The following is a 15,261-nucleotide window of genomic DNA, read 5'->3' as shown; positions in this document are numbered from 1 at the left end:
CCACATTATGTCCAATGAAGGTGTGGTCTCAGTCCGAGCCGACCAAGGAGAGCCTTTGTCAAACTGAAGCTAGTCGCCAAGAGGCAGGAGACAAAGTTGGCAGGTCTCCATTTTCCCCGCCGCGCGATGAAATGTAAATCGACAACGTGTCTCCGAGATGAGGAAGTGGTATCATATAGTTGAAACGAGCAGATCAACGTTTTCACACTCTGCGGGAGACGTAGACTAGCATCCAATCATTACTATTCATGACAGCATTACTCTACGAAGTAATGTATGCAAGTACGCAGCGCTATGACTCAAAAAAATACAAATCACTTTTGTATGCTCCCCGCACCACCATGACTCCTCCTATGCTTTCCCCTCCATGATACAATAATCTTACATGCGGTCCGACGTGAGGTTGATGGACTTGAGGGGCACCAGGGTGCTCCGGGACCACAGCTTGTGGCCGGCCCAGAGGGCGACGAAGACGATGACGCTGATGTAGCAGGCGAAGAAGTCGGCCGTCTTCCAGTCGATGAAGACGGTGAAGCCGCTGGTCATGAGGATGAGGACGTTGAAGACGAGGCCGTACCACGACAGCCAGGGCTGCAGGGGCGACTTGTAGGGCAGGATGTCGCGCGAGATGTGCTGGGCGGCGAGGGCGCGCAGGAAGCGGATGTGGCAGGCGCTGATGAGGGCCCAGGTGATGAAGCCGGCGACGGCGATGAGGTTGAGCAGCCAGTTGAAGACGACGGTGCCGCTGGCCGACAGGTTGAGGAAGCCGACGAGCCCCCACAGCGAGGTGACGCCGACGGCGGCCCAGGGCACGCCGTGGCGGTTGGTGCGGGCGAAGAGCTTCGGGGCCTGGCCCTCGCGCGCCATGGCGAGCAGGATGCGGCTGGCGCAGTAGACGTTGGAGTTGGCGGCCGAGAGCACGGCGGTGAGCAGGACGGCGTTGATGATGTGGGCCAGGGCGGGGACGCCGGCGAGCTTGGCGACGATGACGAGGGGCGAGGCCGAGGCGTTGGTGGTGCCGAGCTGCAGGTCCTCGTTGTCGAAGGGGATGTTGATGCCGATGAAGAAGACGAGGGCGACGAAGAGCACGCTGATGCCCCAGTAGGTCCAGCGGATGGCCGAGGGGATGGCCTTTTCCGGGTTGGCGGTCTCGCCGGCGCCGACGCCGACGAGCTCGGCGCCCTGGAAGCTGAAGCCGGCGCCGATGAGGACGGCCCAGAAGCCGACGAACTTGCCGACGGGGCCCGTAACCATGTACTCGTTGAAAGCGCCCGGGGAGTTGTAGTACTTGAAGCCGATGTAGCCCTGGTCGCCGACGCCGGCGTTGACGCAGATGGCGTAGATGATGAAGCCGGCGACGGTGACGACCTTGAGGGTGGAGAACCACATCTCGATCTCGCCGTACCAGCGGATGGGCAGGAAGTTGACGAGGGTGAAGATGGTCCAGAAGACGGCGATCCAGATGGCGATGCTGAGGGACGAGTCCCAGTACTGGATGATCAGGCCGGCCGCGGTCAGCTCGAGGGCGTAGGTGATGGCCCAGTTGGCCCAGTACAGCCACCCCAGAGCGAAACCCAGCGAGCTGTCGTAGAAGCGGGTGGCGTAGACGGCAAAGGAGCCCGCCACGGGCATGTAGGCGGCCATCTCGCCGAGGGAAACCATGACGGAGTAGACGACGGTGGCGATGAAGATGTAGGCGAGCAGCAGGGAGACGGGGCCGGACTTGGCCAGAGCAGCGCCGGTGCCGATGAACAGGCCGGTGCCGAAGGTGCCACCGATGGCGATGAACTGGAGGTGGCGACTGCTCATGGCGCGCTCGAGGTCGCCCTGTTTGCTTTTTGCGGCCTCGATGTCCATGCCGGACATGAGCCCGCCCGGGTTCTTCTCATCGCCGCTGGACCTGGGGGTCAGTTTGTCCTTGGGCCCCTTCGGCTCGTCTGATTTTGAGAACATGATGAGTTGACAGGCAAGGGTGATGATACTCCCCCGCTGAGTCGTTCGGGAGCAGTATCAGGGCGGGATTAGAGGTAGGAGGTTACGGGCTCACCACCGGGCGGCAGGACACAACACAGATAGCGAATGCTGCAATGGCTTGCAGAACAAGACGAGGTTCACGACGAAAGAAAAACGTGGGGAACAGAGCAGTAAAATGTGGAATCCCTAAGACGTGCAATGAGTCAAGAGCATCTTGGAGCTCTCCATCGGCCCGCGAGCTGGTGCTCTTTTCCACTTCTTATTTGCGCCGTGGCCCTCGACAAAGTTTTTTTTCCCTTCGCTGCCCACCACCCGACCCAGCTTTTCTCCATCATCGGCGCGTCCAGAGGCGTCCGCAGAGATGGGCCGAGATTCTCACCCCATTGCGCGACGGAGCTGCGACGGAGATGGTAGCCCCGGTTGGAGACGAGCAAGATCGGTCCTTGGGGCGTCGAGACGTGGCGATACTTTTTGTCACGAATTTTTTTTCATTCCCCTGGTGTCGTGTGTCGGGACCCGTCATGTACGGGGCTCGCTCGGCGTTCTAGGCGGCGTGATAGGCCAGTCAGCCATTTAGGTGCCATACTTGGCTAGAAACAGTGACCGAGGTTCGGCAGATCCGTCCACTAGCATGGGTTCTCTGGCTGTTCTAGAGGCTAAAACCCACCTGGGATGGGAGCTAAGATCGGGAGCTAGCGACGGGGGGGCCACCACCTGCGCGCAGTCAGCACAGCGCTAGGAGAAATTTTTCAGCCTCCAGAGCACGGTCACAATCCGGGCACGAGTGAGGTGATATCAAGGATGGGGGATGACTACTACATATAACGTCAAAGAGTAGGTATCCCATCTCTGCTGATAGGGGGGAATGCAACGTGTCAGAGGAAAGAGTCACACATACGGAGCATATCCAGAGCAGAGCAACTGATATTTATGTGTTTGCCGGACTTCTCGCCTTGCGTCTGCTGATCTTGTCTCTCTCCCTTTTGCTCGTCCCCACGGCATCTCGCGATGTGGCTGCCAAGGTAGAGAGCAAATAGCTGCTCTACCAGGTTAGAAAGTCAGTACTAGCCGCAAGGCTTGGGCGCCGGGGATCGCCTATTCTGTCTGACGGGTGAAGGGATACCGATAAATCGAGCGCGCACTTCTCTCTCCTCCCTCCATGCTCCCACGGTTTGGCAAAGCTCGAGCCGGGACTGCTAGATCCCCACACACTTTACTTTAGTTCGCACATGCTTGATTCAAGCTGCAGGTTAGGCAGCCGGGCCACTCCCCGAGATGCGTCCAGCCCAAGTCGGCTTTGGTAAGATTCCACCAGCATACAAGCTCTTTATACCTCTTCTGGACAGCCAACATGCCACCACACATGCACACCCAACGGTTCATCCCGTGTGGCAAGGCAATCACTCTGGAACCGGCAATCAATGAGATTATGTGACGTAGCGTCGATACAGTTCCCTCCAAAAATATGTCAATTTAGTGGCTATCACGGGAGTAGACCGGTTGAGCACACCACACTGTGCTTTGTCTCGTTACCAAGGCAGGTGTAGGTGCCATCCATGACATTCATCCTCGCGCGCACACCCAGTCAATGAACCGATATCAACCCTTCATCTCCTCCACAGGCCATAACCTTGCTCCCCCACACCTAATCTCCCATCTGACCATTCCTCCAAAACCTGCGCAAATGTTGGCAAAGACCAGTTCCAGTTCCATATTGCCCATGTTTCTCAACCTCGTAGAAACCCATAGGTTCAGTGCTTGTGGAACTTGTGCTTCATCGCGTGGGCCTCGGTGCCCGGCAGCGGCTCCTCGGCCTGCTGGCCACCGCCCGAAGACGAGGCGGGGTAGGGGTTGCTCGGGCCCGGAGCCTCCTGGGCCACGACGGGGGCCTTGACCTGGGCCGACGGGTGGGCGGTGTTCACGCTCGATTTTCCGACGCTCGACGACGCGACGTAGGATCCGTCCGCCTGCTTGATGGCGATGCTTCCCGTGTAGGGGATGGTGTACGGACGGGTCTCGTCGTTGTTTCCCGAGCTGGACATTGTGAATCGTGCGTGGGGTTGTGTTGTTTGTAGTTGAGTGACGGCTTTTTTTTTTTTTTTTGGGTGACTGAATTGAGGACAGAGTGACGTATTGTGACTCTTTCAGGTATCGCGTGGGTGAGACGTAGATGAGGAGGTCTTGACGAGACGACGACTTGACAAGTACCTGATGAACTGTGTGCACTGGTGGTGGAAAAGCGCTGGGGAGTGAGTTGGGACGTCTGCTCGAGTTGCAATCCAACGCAGCACGTTCCCATTGAAGCTGCTCCAGTTATTTTGAAGTCCATCGATAGGAAGGAGGTGCAGTGGAAAGTGGACGTTGTTCTTGCGCGCACAGAGAGATGCAATCACAGATTCGGGCAAGGGCAATCAATGCCGGTCACGCTGAGCAAGCCCGACAACATCAAAGACTGTCCTACTCTTTATGGCAAGTGCATCTTGACAATACAGTTCGACTTTCATCACCAATAGTTATCGCGCAGAACATCTGCAACCATTTACGAGACCAGACAGGAGACTTTTGCACATTCGCCTACCTTGATCATCATAATTCCTGACTACTTTCATTAGGAAATTCACAACCCAAAGGAGAAGACATTCCCAGTACAATGTGCCGGATCGGTAGCTCATCATCCGCTCTTTGAACGACCACAAAGATGTGTTTGTTGAGCTGGGTGCGACACAGACTAAGTCGCCATAGATCGTAAAATACCCAAATATGCATCAAGTTCTGGGATGTAGGACTTTTGGTGCAAGCAAATTTACACAAACCTATGTGAGAACGGAAATCCCGTGTGGTGCTTCTCTATTCCGCTTTGTTAGTTCGCTTCTGGAATCGCCAGCGGAACCGATCATGAATCCTCCTCGGCCTCGGTCCGGCCGATGCCGCAGCCTATCAGCGCGACTCTCAACAGAGCTCAGGTGGGGAGCTTGGGCAGCTCCAGGTTTCCCGCAACCTCGAGTAAAGAGTAAAGTTCTTGAAATGCTATAACAGCGATTACTGTGGCTATTTCTGATTGTACTGTGTGTGGTCGGGTTCCAAAGTCTGATATTGACACACGAGTCACCATGCACGTCCAAGTAAACGTCACCCGACAGCCTGCAATGGAGGCCATTGATCGATCATTCGAGGCACGAGCTAAAGACTTGTGGGAGATCAACCAGAAGGTATGCCTCCTTATCATGGAGAAGATCCATTGACTGGAAAAGGATGCTCACATCCACTAGATACACAGCAATCCGGAATTAGGCTACAAGGAGTTCAAGGCTCATGATAACATCACTGGGCTCCTCGAACGTCTCGGCTACCAGGTCACAAAGCATGCTCATGGGCTCGAGACATCCTTCGTGGCCGAGTATGGAAAAGGCGGGCGCGTAGTCGCCTTCAACGCAGAGTACGATGCGCTCCCGGGCATCGGGCACGCGTGCGGCCACAACCTCATCGCCACGATGTCCATCGGCGGCTTCTTGGCCGTCGCCGAGGCGCTTAAGAAGGAAGGCATCGCCGGCCGCGTCAGGCTCATCGGCACGCCCGCCGAAGAAGGCCTCGGCGGCAAGATCCCCATCATCGACGCCGGCGCATACACCGACGTCGATGCCTGCCTCATGACGCACCCGGGCCCCCTCTCGGAGCGCCCCGGCTACGCCGGCGACGCGTACATGCCCACGTTTGCGAACCACAAGGTCACGGTCACGTTCACGGGCAAGACTGCGCACGCGGCCATGGCCCCCTGGGAGGGCGTGAACGCGCTTGATGCCGCCGTGCTGGCCTACAGTGGCATCGGCGTGCTGCGGCAGCAGATCCATCCCAACAGCCGGGTCCACAGCATCATATCCAACGGCGGTGATAGGCCCAATGTCATCCCCGGCACCGCGTCGATCGATTGCTACGTCCGGTGTCCCACCCTGCAGATGGCGGATGACCTCCTCGGGAGAGTCAAGGCCTGCTTCGAAGGTGCAGCCAAGCAGGCCGCGTGTGACATTGACATCCGAAGGTGGGTCGGATTGATGGATCCTAATTCATCTGCTGACGGAACACAGCATCAACACGTATGCCGATCTCCGACCAAACAAAGCCCTGAGTGCAGCATATGCAAACGAGATGGCTGAAATCGGAGTCAAGGTGGCGTGTGACTTCGACTCGGCCGGCGTTCCAGGTTCGACGGACCAGGGTTCGTGTCTAGCTTCCCAAGCCTTCTGTAAGCAGAGCGCTGACTGTTTGCCCAGGAAACGTTAGCTACGAGTGCCCAAGCTTCCAGGCCTTTGTTGGTCTCGAAACCAAGCCTGGATGCAACAACCACACTCCCGGGTTCACAGCCATCGCGGGCTCCGAAGAGTCTCACAAACTCTGCCTGGCGGCCTCAAAGGGCATGGCCAGAGCGGCATGGAGGATCCTTGCCGAGGATGATCTAGCCTCGCAGATCAGACGTGATTTCGAGGAGGACAAGAAAACCCGGAGCCAGCCTGTTGAAGGAAGAGTATTGTCAAGGAATGCCGGCTTCTGTTAAACAAAGCTAGATCGGGCTTCATTGGACCAGGAAGTAGGTGCAATGAGGTATCTCCTGATAGCCTTCCGTCAACCATTCCGACACCTGATATAATGCAAATTCCTTTTACTTGAATGGCATGACCGTGGATGGTGGCGTTCGAGCCAAGAGCATTGGCGGCCTTTCAAATTCAGGCAGTTCATTATCTGAACTTTTAGATATACTGGTGTCTCCAACTTTCTAGGAGGTCAGGATCTCAACAGAAAGTGCCACACATCAACCATGCATGACAGTACTAGCCAAGCGCAAGGACTATGCTTCACTAGCCGTGTCCATCTGCCGAAATGGCAGATTGAATCCCAACCACACGTCTGGTGCAGCTACAAAAGGTATCTAAAGTGAAGATTCTCGCGCTACACGAGTTGTTAGTTGGAAAGTCTATGTAGCTCAAGGGTGATCCGCTCACATCAGTCAGGTCCGATAGTTCCATGGCAATGCGAACTTCGTTGCTCGCGGCCTGGCCTTCGACTGCAGTGCGGTCACGCTATATTGCGATCAGTTATGTGATCCCATCGGGCAGGATTCCTCATTAGAACTTACTCGTCGGTTCTCACGCAAGTTGACCAGGTACATCACAGCAATAATTAGAGTCTGGACGGAAAAGCAGACGATCATTGACGCGAAGCCAGACTGGTATCGAGGCGCTTCTCTCTCAAAGAACAGCTGGGGCCCAATGAGGTTACCGACACAGTAGCTGAGGCAGATTAGCATTTTTGGTCTACTCCTTCCAAGCGAAAATGCTACGAACCTGATGAACACTGAGGAGGCGAACATAGTCCGCTTAGTTCGGCCGGCGACGTTGGACTGAACCAAGGTGAGGTTGAGAACAAAGGTGGCACTGAAGCCTACAAGCAGGTAGTATCCACTGTATACACACAAACTCGTTAGCAGGAGAACGCATTGAGCTTCACAGAGCCATATACTGACATGAGCCTCGCAACCTTGTGCTCGTTCGACAGTGCATATATGAGCACTGCACCGATTAATGCGACAAGGATGCCTCCAATCATCAGAAAGTGACGAATGCCCGCGAATCTTGTGGCCAGGTATCTACACTTCTGTCAGTATACGGAATGAAACCAGGGATGACAAGAGAGAGAGAAAGAAAACTAACCCAGATATCCAAAGAGCTAGGACCTGAGCACCACCGCTCGGCATGTTGAGGAGCGTGGACTGGAACTTGTTGTATCCAAATCCGTTGACGATGAGGGGAGCAAACGCAGTCACCCCGCCGTTTGGGATGCAGTTGGCAAGGGTCAAGAGATTGAAAAGCCAAAAGTTGACATCGACCAGGGCCTCCTTGACTTGGTACCACTTCAGCTTCTTGTTATCAAGCCCAGTCTCATTGTCAACCACGCGCATGACCGCGATCGTCTTCTCTTCTTCTGTGAGCCACCGGGCCTTGGTCGGGTTTGGCGGCGCTAGCAAGGTGAAGACGATGCCCCAAGCCACAGTCACTGAGCCAAATATGATGAAGGGAAACTTCCAAGCGGGAAGAGATGCCTTGATGAAGCCGATGCCGTACCCAATAAGGCCCCCAAAAACATTCGCCATGCCGTTCATAGAGAACCAGATGGCGGTCCGCAGAGGCTGCTCGTTCCTGTCGAGCTTGTCAGCACCTCCACTCGAGAGTCGACCCCATTTTCAGCAAAGAACATACCGTCTGTAGAACATGGCCGTCATGAGAACAAAGCACGGGCTCACGCCAGCCTCTAGAATGCCAAGGAACAGACGAACGGTCAGGAGCCCGGGGAAGTTGTTTGCAGCCGCCATACAGAGGAGTACCATGCCCCAGAGTATGACAAAGATGCCACATGTGCGTGCAATGTCGAACTTCTGGAAGATGACATTCGTCGGGAATTCGCTGGCAAGGTATCCAACGTAGAATATCGTCGTCAGCCACGAGTAGTCGGCCCCTTGGAGGTGGGCGTCCTTTTGCATGCCCCAGAGGGCGGCGTACGATACGCAAGACTTGTCCAGGAACTGGGAAGCCGTGTGTTAGGCCAGTAAAAGTAACCTCGTCGGAAGCCGGGGTATCAACTTGCCTGTATAAGGTAGGTGAAACACAGCATGGGTAGCAGGTGCAAGTCGATCTTGCGTAACACACGACGGGAAGCCGGGCTGTCCAGGTCAATAGTTTCTATAGCTCCGTGGAGGACAGTAGCAGCGATATCGTCGGCCTGGAGTTGCTTCTCGGGCATGTCGTTGATCGTAGCGTCGTTGTGGTCCGGGTAGTCCTGCCTGGCCGAAGTTGTAAGATCGTTGATAGCCATGGTTGCACTTCGAGTCTAGGCAATGTCGACAGGATATCAACTTAATGACTGGAATTAGTTTGATCGGTTCAAGGGGTCTCAGTTTAAGGAGGAGGCGTTTGCATTGTTATACCGAAGCCCGGCAGCAGGCAATATCAGTACGCATACCTAATTGCCGACAGGGAGACCCGTGTCGGATGTCACACTTTTGATAAATCACACACGGTCGATACATGGTTGGCGATCTTGCCCAGCACAACGCGTGCCCAAGTTGGCAGCTTGCTCCATTAGCGGCCAGGCGAATGCGGGGAGAGCACCATGGGTCGTCAGGGTCCATGATAACGCCAAAGATGCGGGGAGGGTTGCTTCGGTCGGCCCGGCCGCATAGAACTCGATTCCGGACTGACGGTACTTCCGATGCTAAGAGTACCCTGTGCCCTGCTTCTATGTAGAGCGGATGGAAATACGAACAGGTATGTACCTATGCTTTGAGAAGACTTTGTGATAAGCAGACTTCTTTGCGCTGGTACTTTTGTTGAACCCACCGTCCATACGTAACAGTTGGCACCTCTCTCACCAGACCAAATTGTGACGACAGAAAAGTTAATTCAGTCTTATGCTCTCAGAAGTGCATATAATTCGACCAGCAGTTGAGTACATCATGTTACAATCGATGGGCCTAATCAATGAAGTGTCTGCCTCTATTGAGGCTTCTAATGAGGAATTGAGACGATTAAGTCTGGAGGTAAGCATTCATTTCTTTTTGGCCCTGACTACTTTCTCGATTCACTGATTGACACGGGCAGATCTTCAACAACCCCGAGGAGCGATTCCACGAGTTCAAAGCCTGCAAGCTTCTATCGGATTGGTTTGAAAACCGAGGTTGGACCGTGAAGAGAGGCGTGTACGGTCTTGAGACCGCATTTGAAGCGCGTTTCTCCGTGAAGGAAGGAGGCAGGGTCATCTGCTTTAATGCGGAGTATGGTATGCATCGAATCCTCTATTGTAGCTGAAAGAGTAGTTATCTTCTAACACTTGGGGAAGACGCACTTCCTAGCATGGGCCACGCCTGTGGTCACAACTTGATTGCTGAGTCCACAGTGGCATCGGCCATTGCGGTCGAGACAGCTCTCAAAGCACATTCGCTGCCAGGCACCGTGGTCGTTATGGGCACCCCTGCCGAAGAGTCCGGCGGTGGCAAATGGATCATGGCTAAGAACGGAGCCTGGCAGGGGTTCGACGCGTGCATCATGTCACACGGCATGAGGGACTGGAGTAGCCCGGTGTGTGTCTCGAAAGCATCGTGGAAGGTGCAAGCCAAGTACTACGGCAAGACCGCTCACGCTGCCGCGGGGCCATGGACAGGGCTGAACGCATGCGACGCCATTGTCCAGGCGTATACTGGTATAGCCTTGTTGCGGCAGCAGGTGCACAAGAGCGAGTCCATCCAGGGCTGCATCCTCGAGGCGGGGAAGGCCGCAAATCTCATCCCGGCCTATGCCGAGGGCGCCTTTAGCATTCGTGCTCCGAACACGAAGGCACTAGGTGCACTCCGGAAGCGCTTCGAGCCCATCTTTGAGGCTGCTGCGACAGCAACAGGCTGCAAGGTCGAACTTGATTGGTGTGTCCAAGCCTTTCTTGAGCTGATTGGTCATCCAGCTGATGGAATCCTCACGCAGGTACGCGTTGTACGAGGACGTCGTCACGAACAATGTGTTAGCAGAACGATACCGGCAGTACATGCTACAACACCTCGGCATGACCGAAGAGCAGCTTTGTCCTCTCCCTGAAGCGTACATCAAGCACGATCAGCCCGGTTCCTCGCAAGTTCATTCCTGGACACTTGAGGATACCTGCAAAAGGCTAACGAATGACAAACTACAGTGACTTCGGAAGCTGTTCATACATCTGCCCAGGCATTCAGGTCATGTTTAGCATCAATGCATCCGACCTCCCTCATTCCGTTGGCTTCCGAGAAGCAGCTGAAAGCGTCTTCGCACATAAGGAGGCTCTCAGGGCTGGCAAGGCAAACGCGCTCGTAGGGCTCGACGTTTTGATGAATGATACATTCGCAGAAGAAATGAAGGCTGAGTTCAAGGAATCCATGATGAGAGAAGGTCGGTGGGAGTCATGATGGGCCTTGGCACACAGGTTACAGTTGAAATCGAGATAGCATGCAGATACAAAAACAGGCAGACTCAATTTCAACAAGTGTGACGGACAGGCTCGTTCAGATAACCAACAAGCCAATTGCACGTTCAGCCCAGGTGCTCCTTGTGCTGTTGGTGTCAGAGCTGGTGCATGCCCTGCCAAGAACACGCCGAGGACCGTGAGGCTTGGCGGTTGCTGTTGGGCGCAGTACTGAATGTTACACAACCAACAGCAGAATACAAAAACTAATTTCAAGTAATTTGCTTCGGCCCCTTTACCGGGCCCGACCCGCCCGCTCCGGACCAACGCCCCTACTGATGTCTGGCCGTTCCAGACTACTACTTGTACAACGCGACATCGCCAACCTCTGATGTAGCCAGTCCTGTTCCCGACCTGTCCGTCTTTTAGGCCTCCTGCTCCCCATCTCTTCAATTTTCTGTTGGACCTCGGCCCTCCTCGGCGACAGAGACGGCAACATTGCCCAACATGAGAGCAGCGAACGCTTTCATCTCTTTAGGCGCCGTCCTGACGGCCACTGCTTACGCCGCGCTCGCGACACCGCCAATGGTCCCGAGAACAGCGGCCGGCAGGGCCGAATCACCGGCTCCTAGCGTGACATCTACCGAGTTCGTGTCGCCTTTTGTGACGCCGGATCCGGTGGGCTGCTACTTGGCCAACATCACGCAATTCTTCGATGTGACGACAGCCAGCGGCGCCCTATCTACCGCTATGGCGTCGTACGGCGACGTGTTGCTCGAGCCCTGCGTGTCTACGGCTACCGGGATCGACAGGTTCGACTGCTCCGTCGCGCCTTCGCAGTGGTGTGGCCTGTCCACGGCGATCCCGCCTGCTATTCTCTCCGACTACTCCTCCTATGCTAGAGGAGCATACTCGTTCTGGACGGCCAAGAGCTCGGCAGCCATGTCTGCCTCCTCAAGGTGCCCCGTCTTGTGGAACAGGCCCTCCTTCGAGGCGCGTATTTGGTTGAACCTGACCATCGCCTTCGCGGAATGCTACGCAGCAGCGGCAGCCAACCCGGATCTGACGTCTGCTTCGGGCCTTTCGTCGTCTACAGCTCGCTCGGCCCCTGCGACTTCCTCGCTTCCGCCAACTGCCTTGAGGACCTCGTCGCCCACAAACGGCGTTATCGGCCGAAAACAGGGCATGGGGATGTGGATGCTGGCAAGCATAGGCATGGCAGCTGCGGGGGTACATTCTGTATTATAGGGGTGATAGAAATCCTGCGGCGTTGCCGCTTCCAAAACCCGAAACGAGACAGTTGATGTGCAGTCGGATGTTGAACTTTATGGGGTTCTTGACAGCACGTAGTAGCTACTGTAGGACTGAAGTTAATCTCTAGCGAATCGCGCTAAGTTACCAACATGTCCCACTTTCTTCCTCGCCGTGCGCCATCGCCTCGATGTCCCGCATGACGATCTTCACACTCAACATCTCAACCCATTGTGAAACAAGACTACCACAGTGCTCGCCGATGTAATGGCCGACATCAATCGGTATGATCCAACCACCGTGAACATTATGCAGCTTGCAACCTGACACGTAATCCTTCCTCTAGGGCGCTGGCGGCTTGCCTCAGGTGCCGACAACGCAAACTCAAGTGCGGAGGCCCCGACCAAATACCATGTCGTCGGTGCCGCACGAGCGGCTCCGAGTGTGTGTTCGTCGCTCCGAGAGCCACTATTGTAAGAGATCCGATCAGTAAATCAGCCAGCGACTCTTACGATGCGTGAGTCCCCACTGCGAGGGGCATAGTGCCGTCAATCCTTGCCAGTAACTGACCTCATCCAAGGAAGATTGCTACACTCGAGCAACGCCTCAAGCAGGTAGAGGACGAATTACGCCAAGAAATAGTCGAACTCAGAAACACTGTCACTCGCGGCAGAGCAGGGTCCAGTCCCGAAGTGGCTGGTCCTGGTTCAGATGCAAGCCATAACGGAGATGAAATCTCTCCCTCTTCGGCTTTCCGGTCCGGAGGCACGCTTGAAAACATTCCCCGCATCAGGACTGCGAATGGAGACGAAGATATTGTGTCGAAAAGTTTAGTCAGTGATTCTGAGTGGGAAGAACTATATGAGTTGTCAGTGTCTTCTTCTGTTTCTCCCTGTCGTGCATCCAGCTGACTTGGAGGTCTCCTAGTTATGAGCACAATTGCAGGACTACGATTGCTTTCTTGAATGACCAGATGCTTCCGTCCAGCAAGGAGGCTCGGAAACACCCCCTTCTCGCATTGGCGATATGTACCGTTGCATCACGAGCAATTAGGCCTCGCAAGTATCAGTACTTCATCGACGAGAGCGACAAGCTGATCAGGGGACTTTTCAGCGGGCCGGGACCTGATCTCTTGAGCATCGTTGCCCTCATGGTGCTTGCAGCCTGGACTGGCCGTATCCGGCTGTGGGGGTTCATCGCATCTCTGGCCGTGGAACTAAAACTCAATGAAAGTGCTCTCCAGCTCGGCGAAAAGTCTGTCGAGAAGACTCAAGATCTCATCGAACGTGCGCGGCTTTGGTTCTCTCTCTGCTGTTTTGATTTGATGTAAGTCTGGCAACTCAGGGCCTGACGCTCCTGGAACTCATCGACATGGCAGATTGAACGCGACGCGTCCCTTCTTCACGAACAGAATGAACGAGTATCTTGTCAACGTTAGGCATCTACTGCACTCCCCCTTTACTCGTGCTGTTGATTATCGAATTTGTGCATATGCGGAGGGCTTTACCATCGTTGGAGATGCGAAAGGGCAAATACAGATGTCCCAGCTTCTGGCCCAACCAATCCCTCAGAAGATCATCGACAGTCTCGTGTCGCTGGACCAGAGAGCTGATGCCTGGTTCCATGAGATCAATAACGATCTTGATCCTCTTTACCAGACATTTCATGAGCAACAAGATCGGAATCGCTTCATGGTTCCTTACACGTACATTAAACTGTGAGTCTCTCGTTCCCTCTTCGGCAGCTGAGTAGTAGTTAACAGCCATTTCATCTTGTAGTTACGTAAACGGCCTTGCCTTGAATGGTCTCATGTTGAGCAGTGGGCATGCAGATCCCATCCGTCTTGGCTTCGTTCAAAAGGCAGTCGATAACGCTTGCCTGCTGATCCAAGTGCAATTTGAATCCGATTCATTTCGGCAGGCATTGAGGTATTCCATGGTAAGCTGTCTTGTCCATTAGTGGACACAATTATACATACTCACCTCGAAACAGGATTACAACGGAAACACGACGTATTATGCAAGCGGCTTCATCTCAAAGGCGATGAATTTGGTTCATCCTGAACTTGACTGTGATAAATGCCTGCTCGCACTGCAACGAGCTGCACACATGTTCGAACAGGCAAGCGCCACCGAGACCGCAGTAGAGATACGGAAGGAGATAGAGAGACTGGCGTCCTTGACGAGTACGGTTTTACCTTCTCCGGAGGCTTTGGATCAGGAAATCAGCGACGCACAGCTTGAGTGCTTGTTTGACATTCCAAGCTTCCTAGGTGCAATGGTACGTGTACCAGCCTCATTATATCAAAACCTTGTGCTAGCAGTGCTGACACGAAGTCGCAACAGACTTGGGATAACGAGTTCCCGACGATCAATGACTATTCGCTGAATTGAAGATGTCTCAAGTGCCTGGACGCACTGTAGTCGAGGAGGGTTCGAGGGCAGCCATATTAGCTCTCGCTGAAAGGGACTGGCCCAGGACTGATCACGACTTTAAGTCCATGAATACATAGACGGACAAATATTATCACTAATCTTCTCGATCACGCGAATCACAATTTTGTTTGTTCTCCCGATCGCCGACAAGATTGGGAGGCGTTGAGTACCATCCCGCGGGCCAAGGGGTGTGGAAACAAAACGACAACAGACCTCTAGAGTGGGTAATTAATCCATTGAGGACGTAATGCTGTGCAATGTCATTTGATCCGGTTAAAAAGAAGATGAGTACGGGACCGGAAAAAAGAAAGACAGGCAAGAGCCAAAAAGGAAGATCCAAGATCTTACTGTCTCAAGATGACCACGCTGGGGGTCGAACCCAGAACCTCTTGATTCGTAGTCAAGCACTCTGCCATTGAGCCACGCGGCCAATTGATGAAGACCGGGTGCGGTATTTTGTTCTATGAAGAATTTGCTGACGTCTGGTGGTGTGAGTGGAGAGACGGGTTAGCAACTTAGCATGGCCCTAATGTCGGCGGAAGGGCAAAAATTTGGAGGAAGGTGGGGCCGGCTTGTCCGATCAGTCCCGGATCACGGCTAGAAAGGGGTTGAGAGGCAACAGGGAGACAAG

General features: G+C 54.4%; 5 protein-coding genes across 5 annotated transcripts; 2 read left to right on the top strand and 3 right to left on the bottom strand.

Moving 5' to 3' along the window:
* Positions 1–381: 381 nt before the first annotated feature.
* E0L32_000323 (uncharacterized protein) lies at positions 382–1,953 on the bottom strand (the record flags this gene model as incomplete). Its single annotated transcript, XM_031137507.1, has 1 exon — positions 382–1,953. One exon carries the CDS (start codon positions 1,951–1,953, stop codon positions 382–384), a length of 1,572 nt encoding a protein of 523 aa, XP_030997700.1.
* Positions 1,954–3,725: 1,772 nt separating this feature from the next.
* On the bottom strand, positions 3,726–4,016 carry E0L32_000322 (uncharacterized protein; the record flags this gene model as incomplete). The annotated part of the gene is made up of 1 exon (XM_031137496.1): positions 3,726–4,016. The coding sequence occupies one exon, from the start codon at positions 4,014–4,016 to the stop codon at positions 3,726–3,728; it is 291 nt and encodes a 96-aa protein (XP_030997699.1).
* A 1,068-nt stretch (positions 4,017–5,084) lies between these two features.
* Positions 5,085–6,523, top strand: E0L32_000321 (uncharacterized protein; the record flags this gene model as incomplete). The annotated part of the gene is made up of 4 exons (XM_031137485.1): positions 5,085–5,183; positions 5,244–6,010; positions 6,057–6,187; positions 6,243–6,523. The coding sequence occupies 4 exons, from the start codon at positions 5,085–5,087 to the stop codon at positions 6,521–6,523; spliced, it is 1,278 nt and encodes a 425-aa protein (XP_030997698.1).
* Positions 6,524–6,882: 359 nt separating this feature from the next.
* On the bottom strand, positions 6,883–8,835 carry E0L32_000320 (uncharacterized protein; the record flags this gene model as incomplete). The annotated part of the gene is made up of 8 exons (XM_031137474.1): positions 6,883–6,915; positions 6,969–7,046; positions 7,103–7,256; positions 7,311–7,427; positions 7,490–7,612; positions 7,677–8,162; positions 8,223–8,545; positions 8,668–8,835. The coding sequence occupies 8 exons, from the start codon at positions 8,833–8,835 to the stop codon at positions 6,883–6,885; spliced, it is 1,482 nt and encodes a 493-aa protein (XP_030997697.1).
* A 640-nt stretch (positions 8,836–9,475) lies between these two features.
* Positions 9,476–14,707, top strand: E0L32_000319 (uncharacterized protein; the record flags this gene model as incomplete). The annotated part of the gene is made up of 13 exons (XM_031137463.1): positions 9,476–9,559; positions 9,621–9,798; positions 9,916–10,435; positions 10,699–10,931; positions 11,483–12,174; positions 12,542–12,639; positions 12,698–12,712; positions 12,776–13,063; positions 13,141–13,521; positions 13,574–13,912; positions 13,974–14,133; positions 14,188–14,475; positions 14,591–14,707. The coding sequence occupies 13 exons, from the start codon at positions 9,476–9,478 to the stop codon at positions 14,705–14,707; spliced, it is 3,393 nt and encodes a 1,130-aa protein (XP_030997696.1).
* Positions 14,708–15,261: the final 554 nt, after the last annotated feature.

This window comes from Thyridium curvatum (assembly GCF_004353045.1).
Source record: "Thyridium curvatum strain D216 chromosome Unknown NODE_1_length_1224711_cov_81.814160, whole genome shotgun sequence".
In the NCBI taxonomy this organism is placed as follows: domain Eukaryota; kingdom Fungi; phylum Ascomycota; class Sordariomycetes; order Thyridiales; family Thyridiaceae; genus Thyridium; species Thyridium curvatum.
This window is presented reverse-complemented; position numbering and strand designations above follow the sequence as displayed.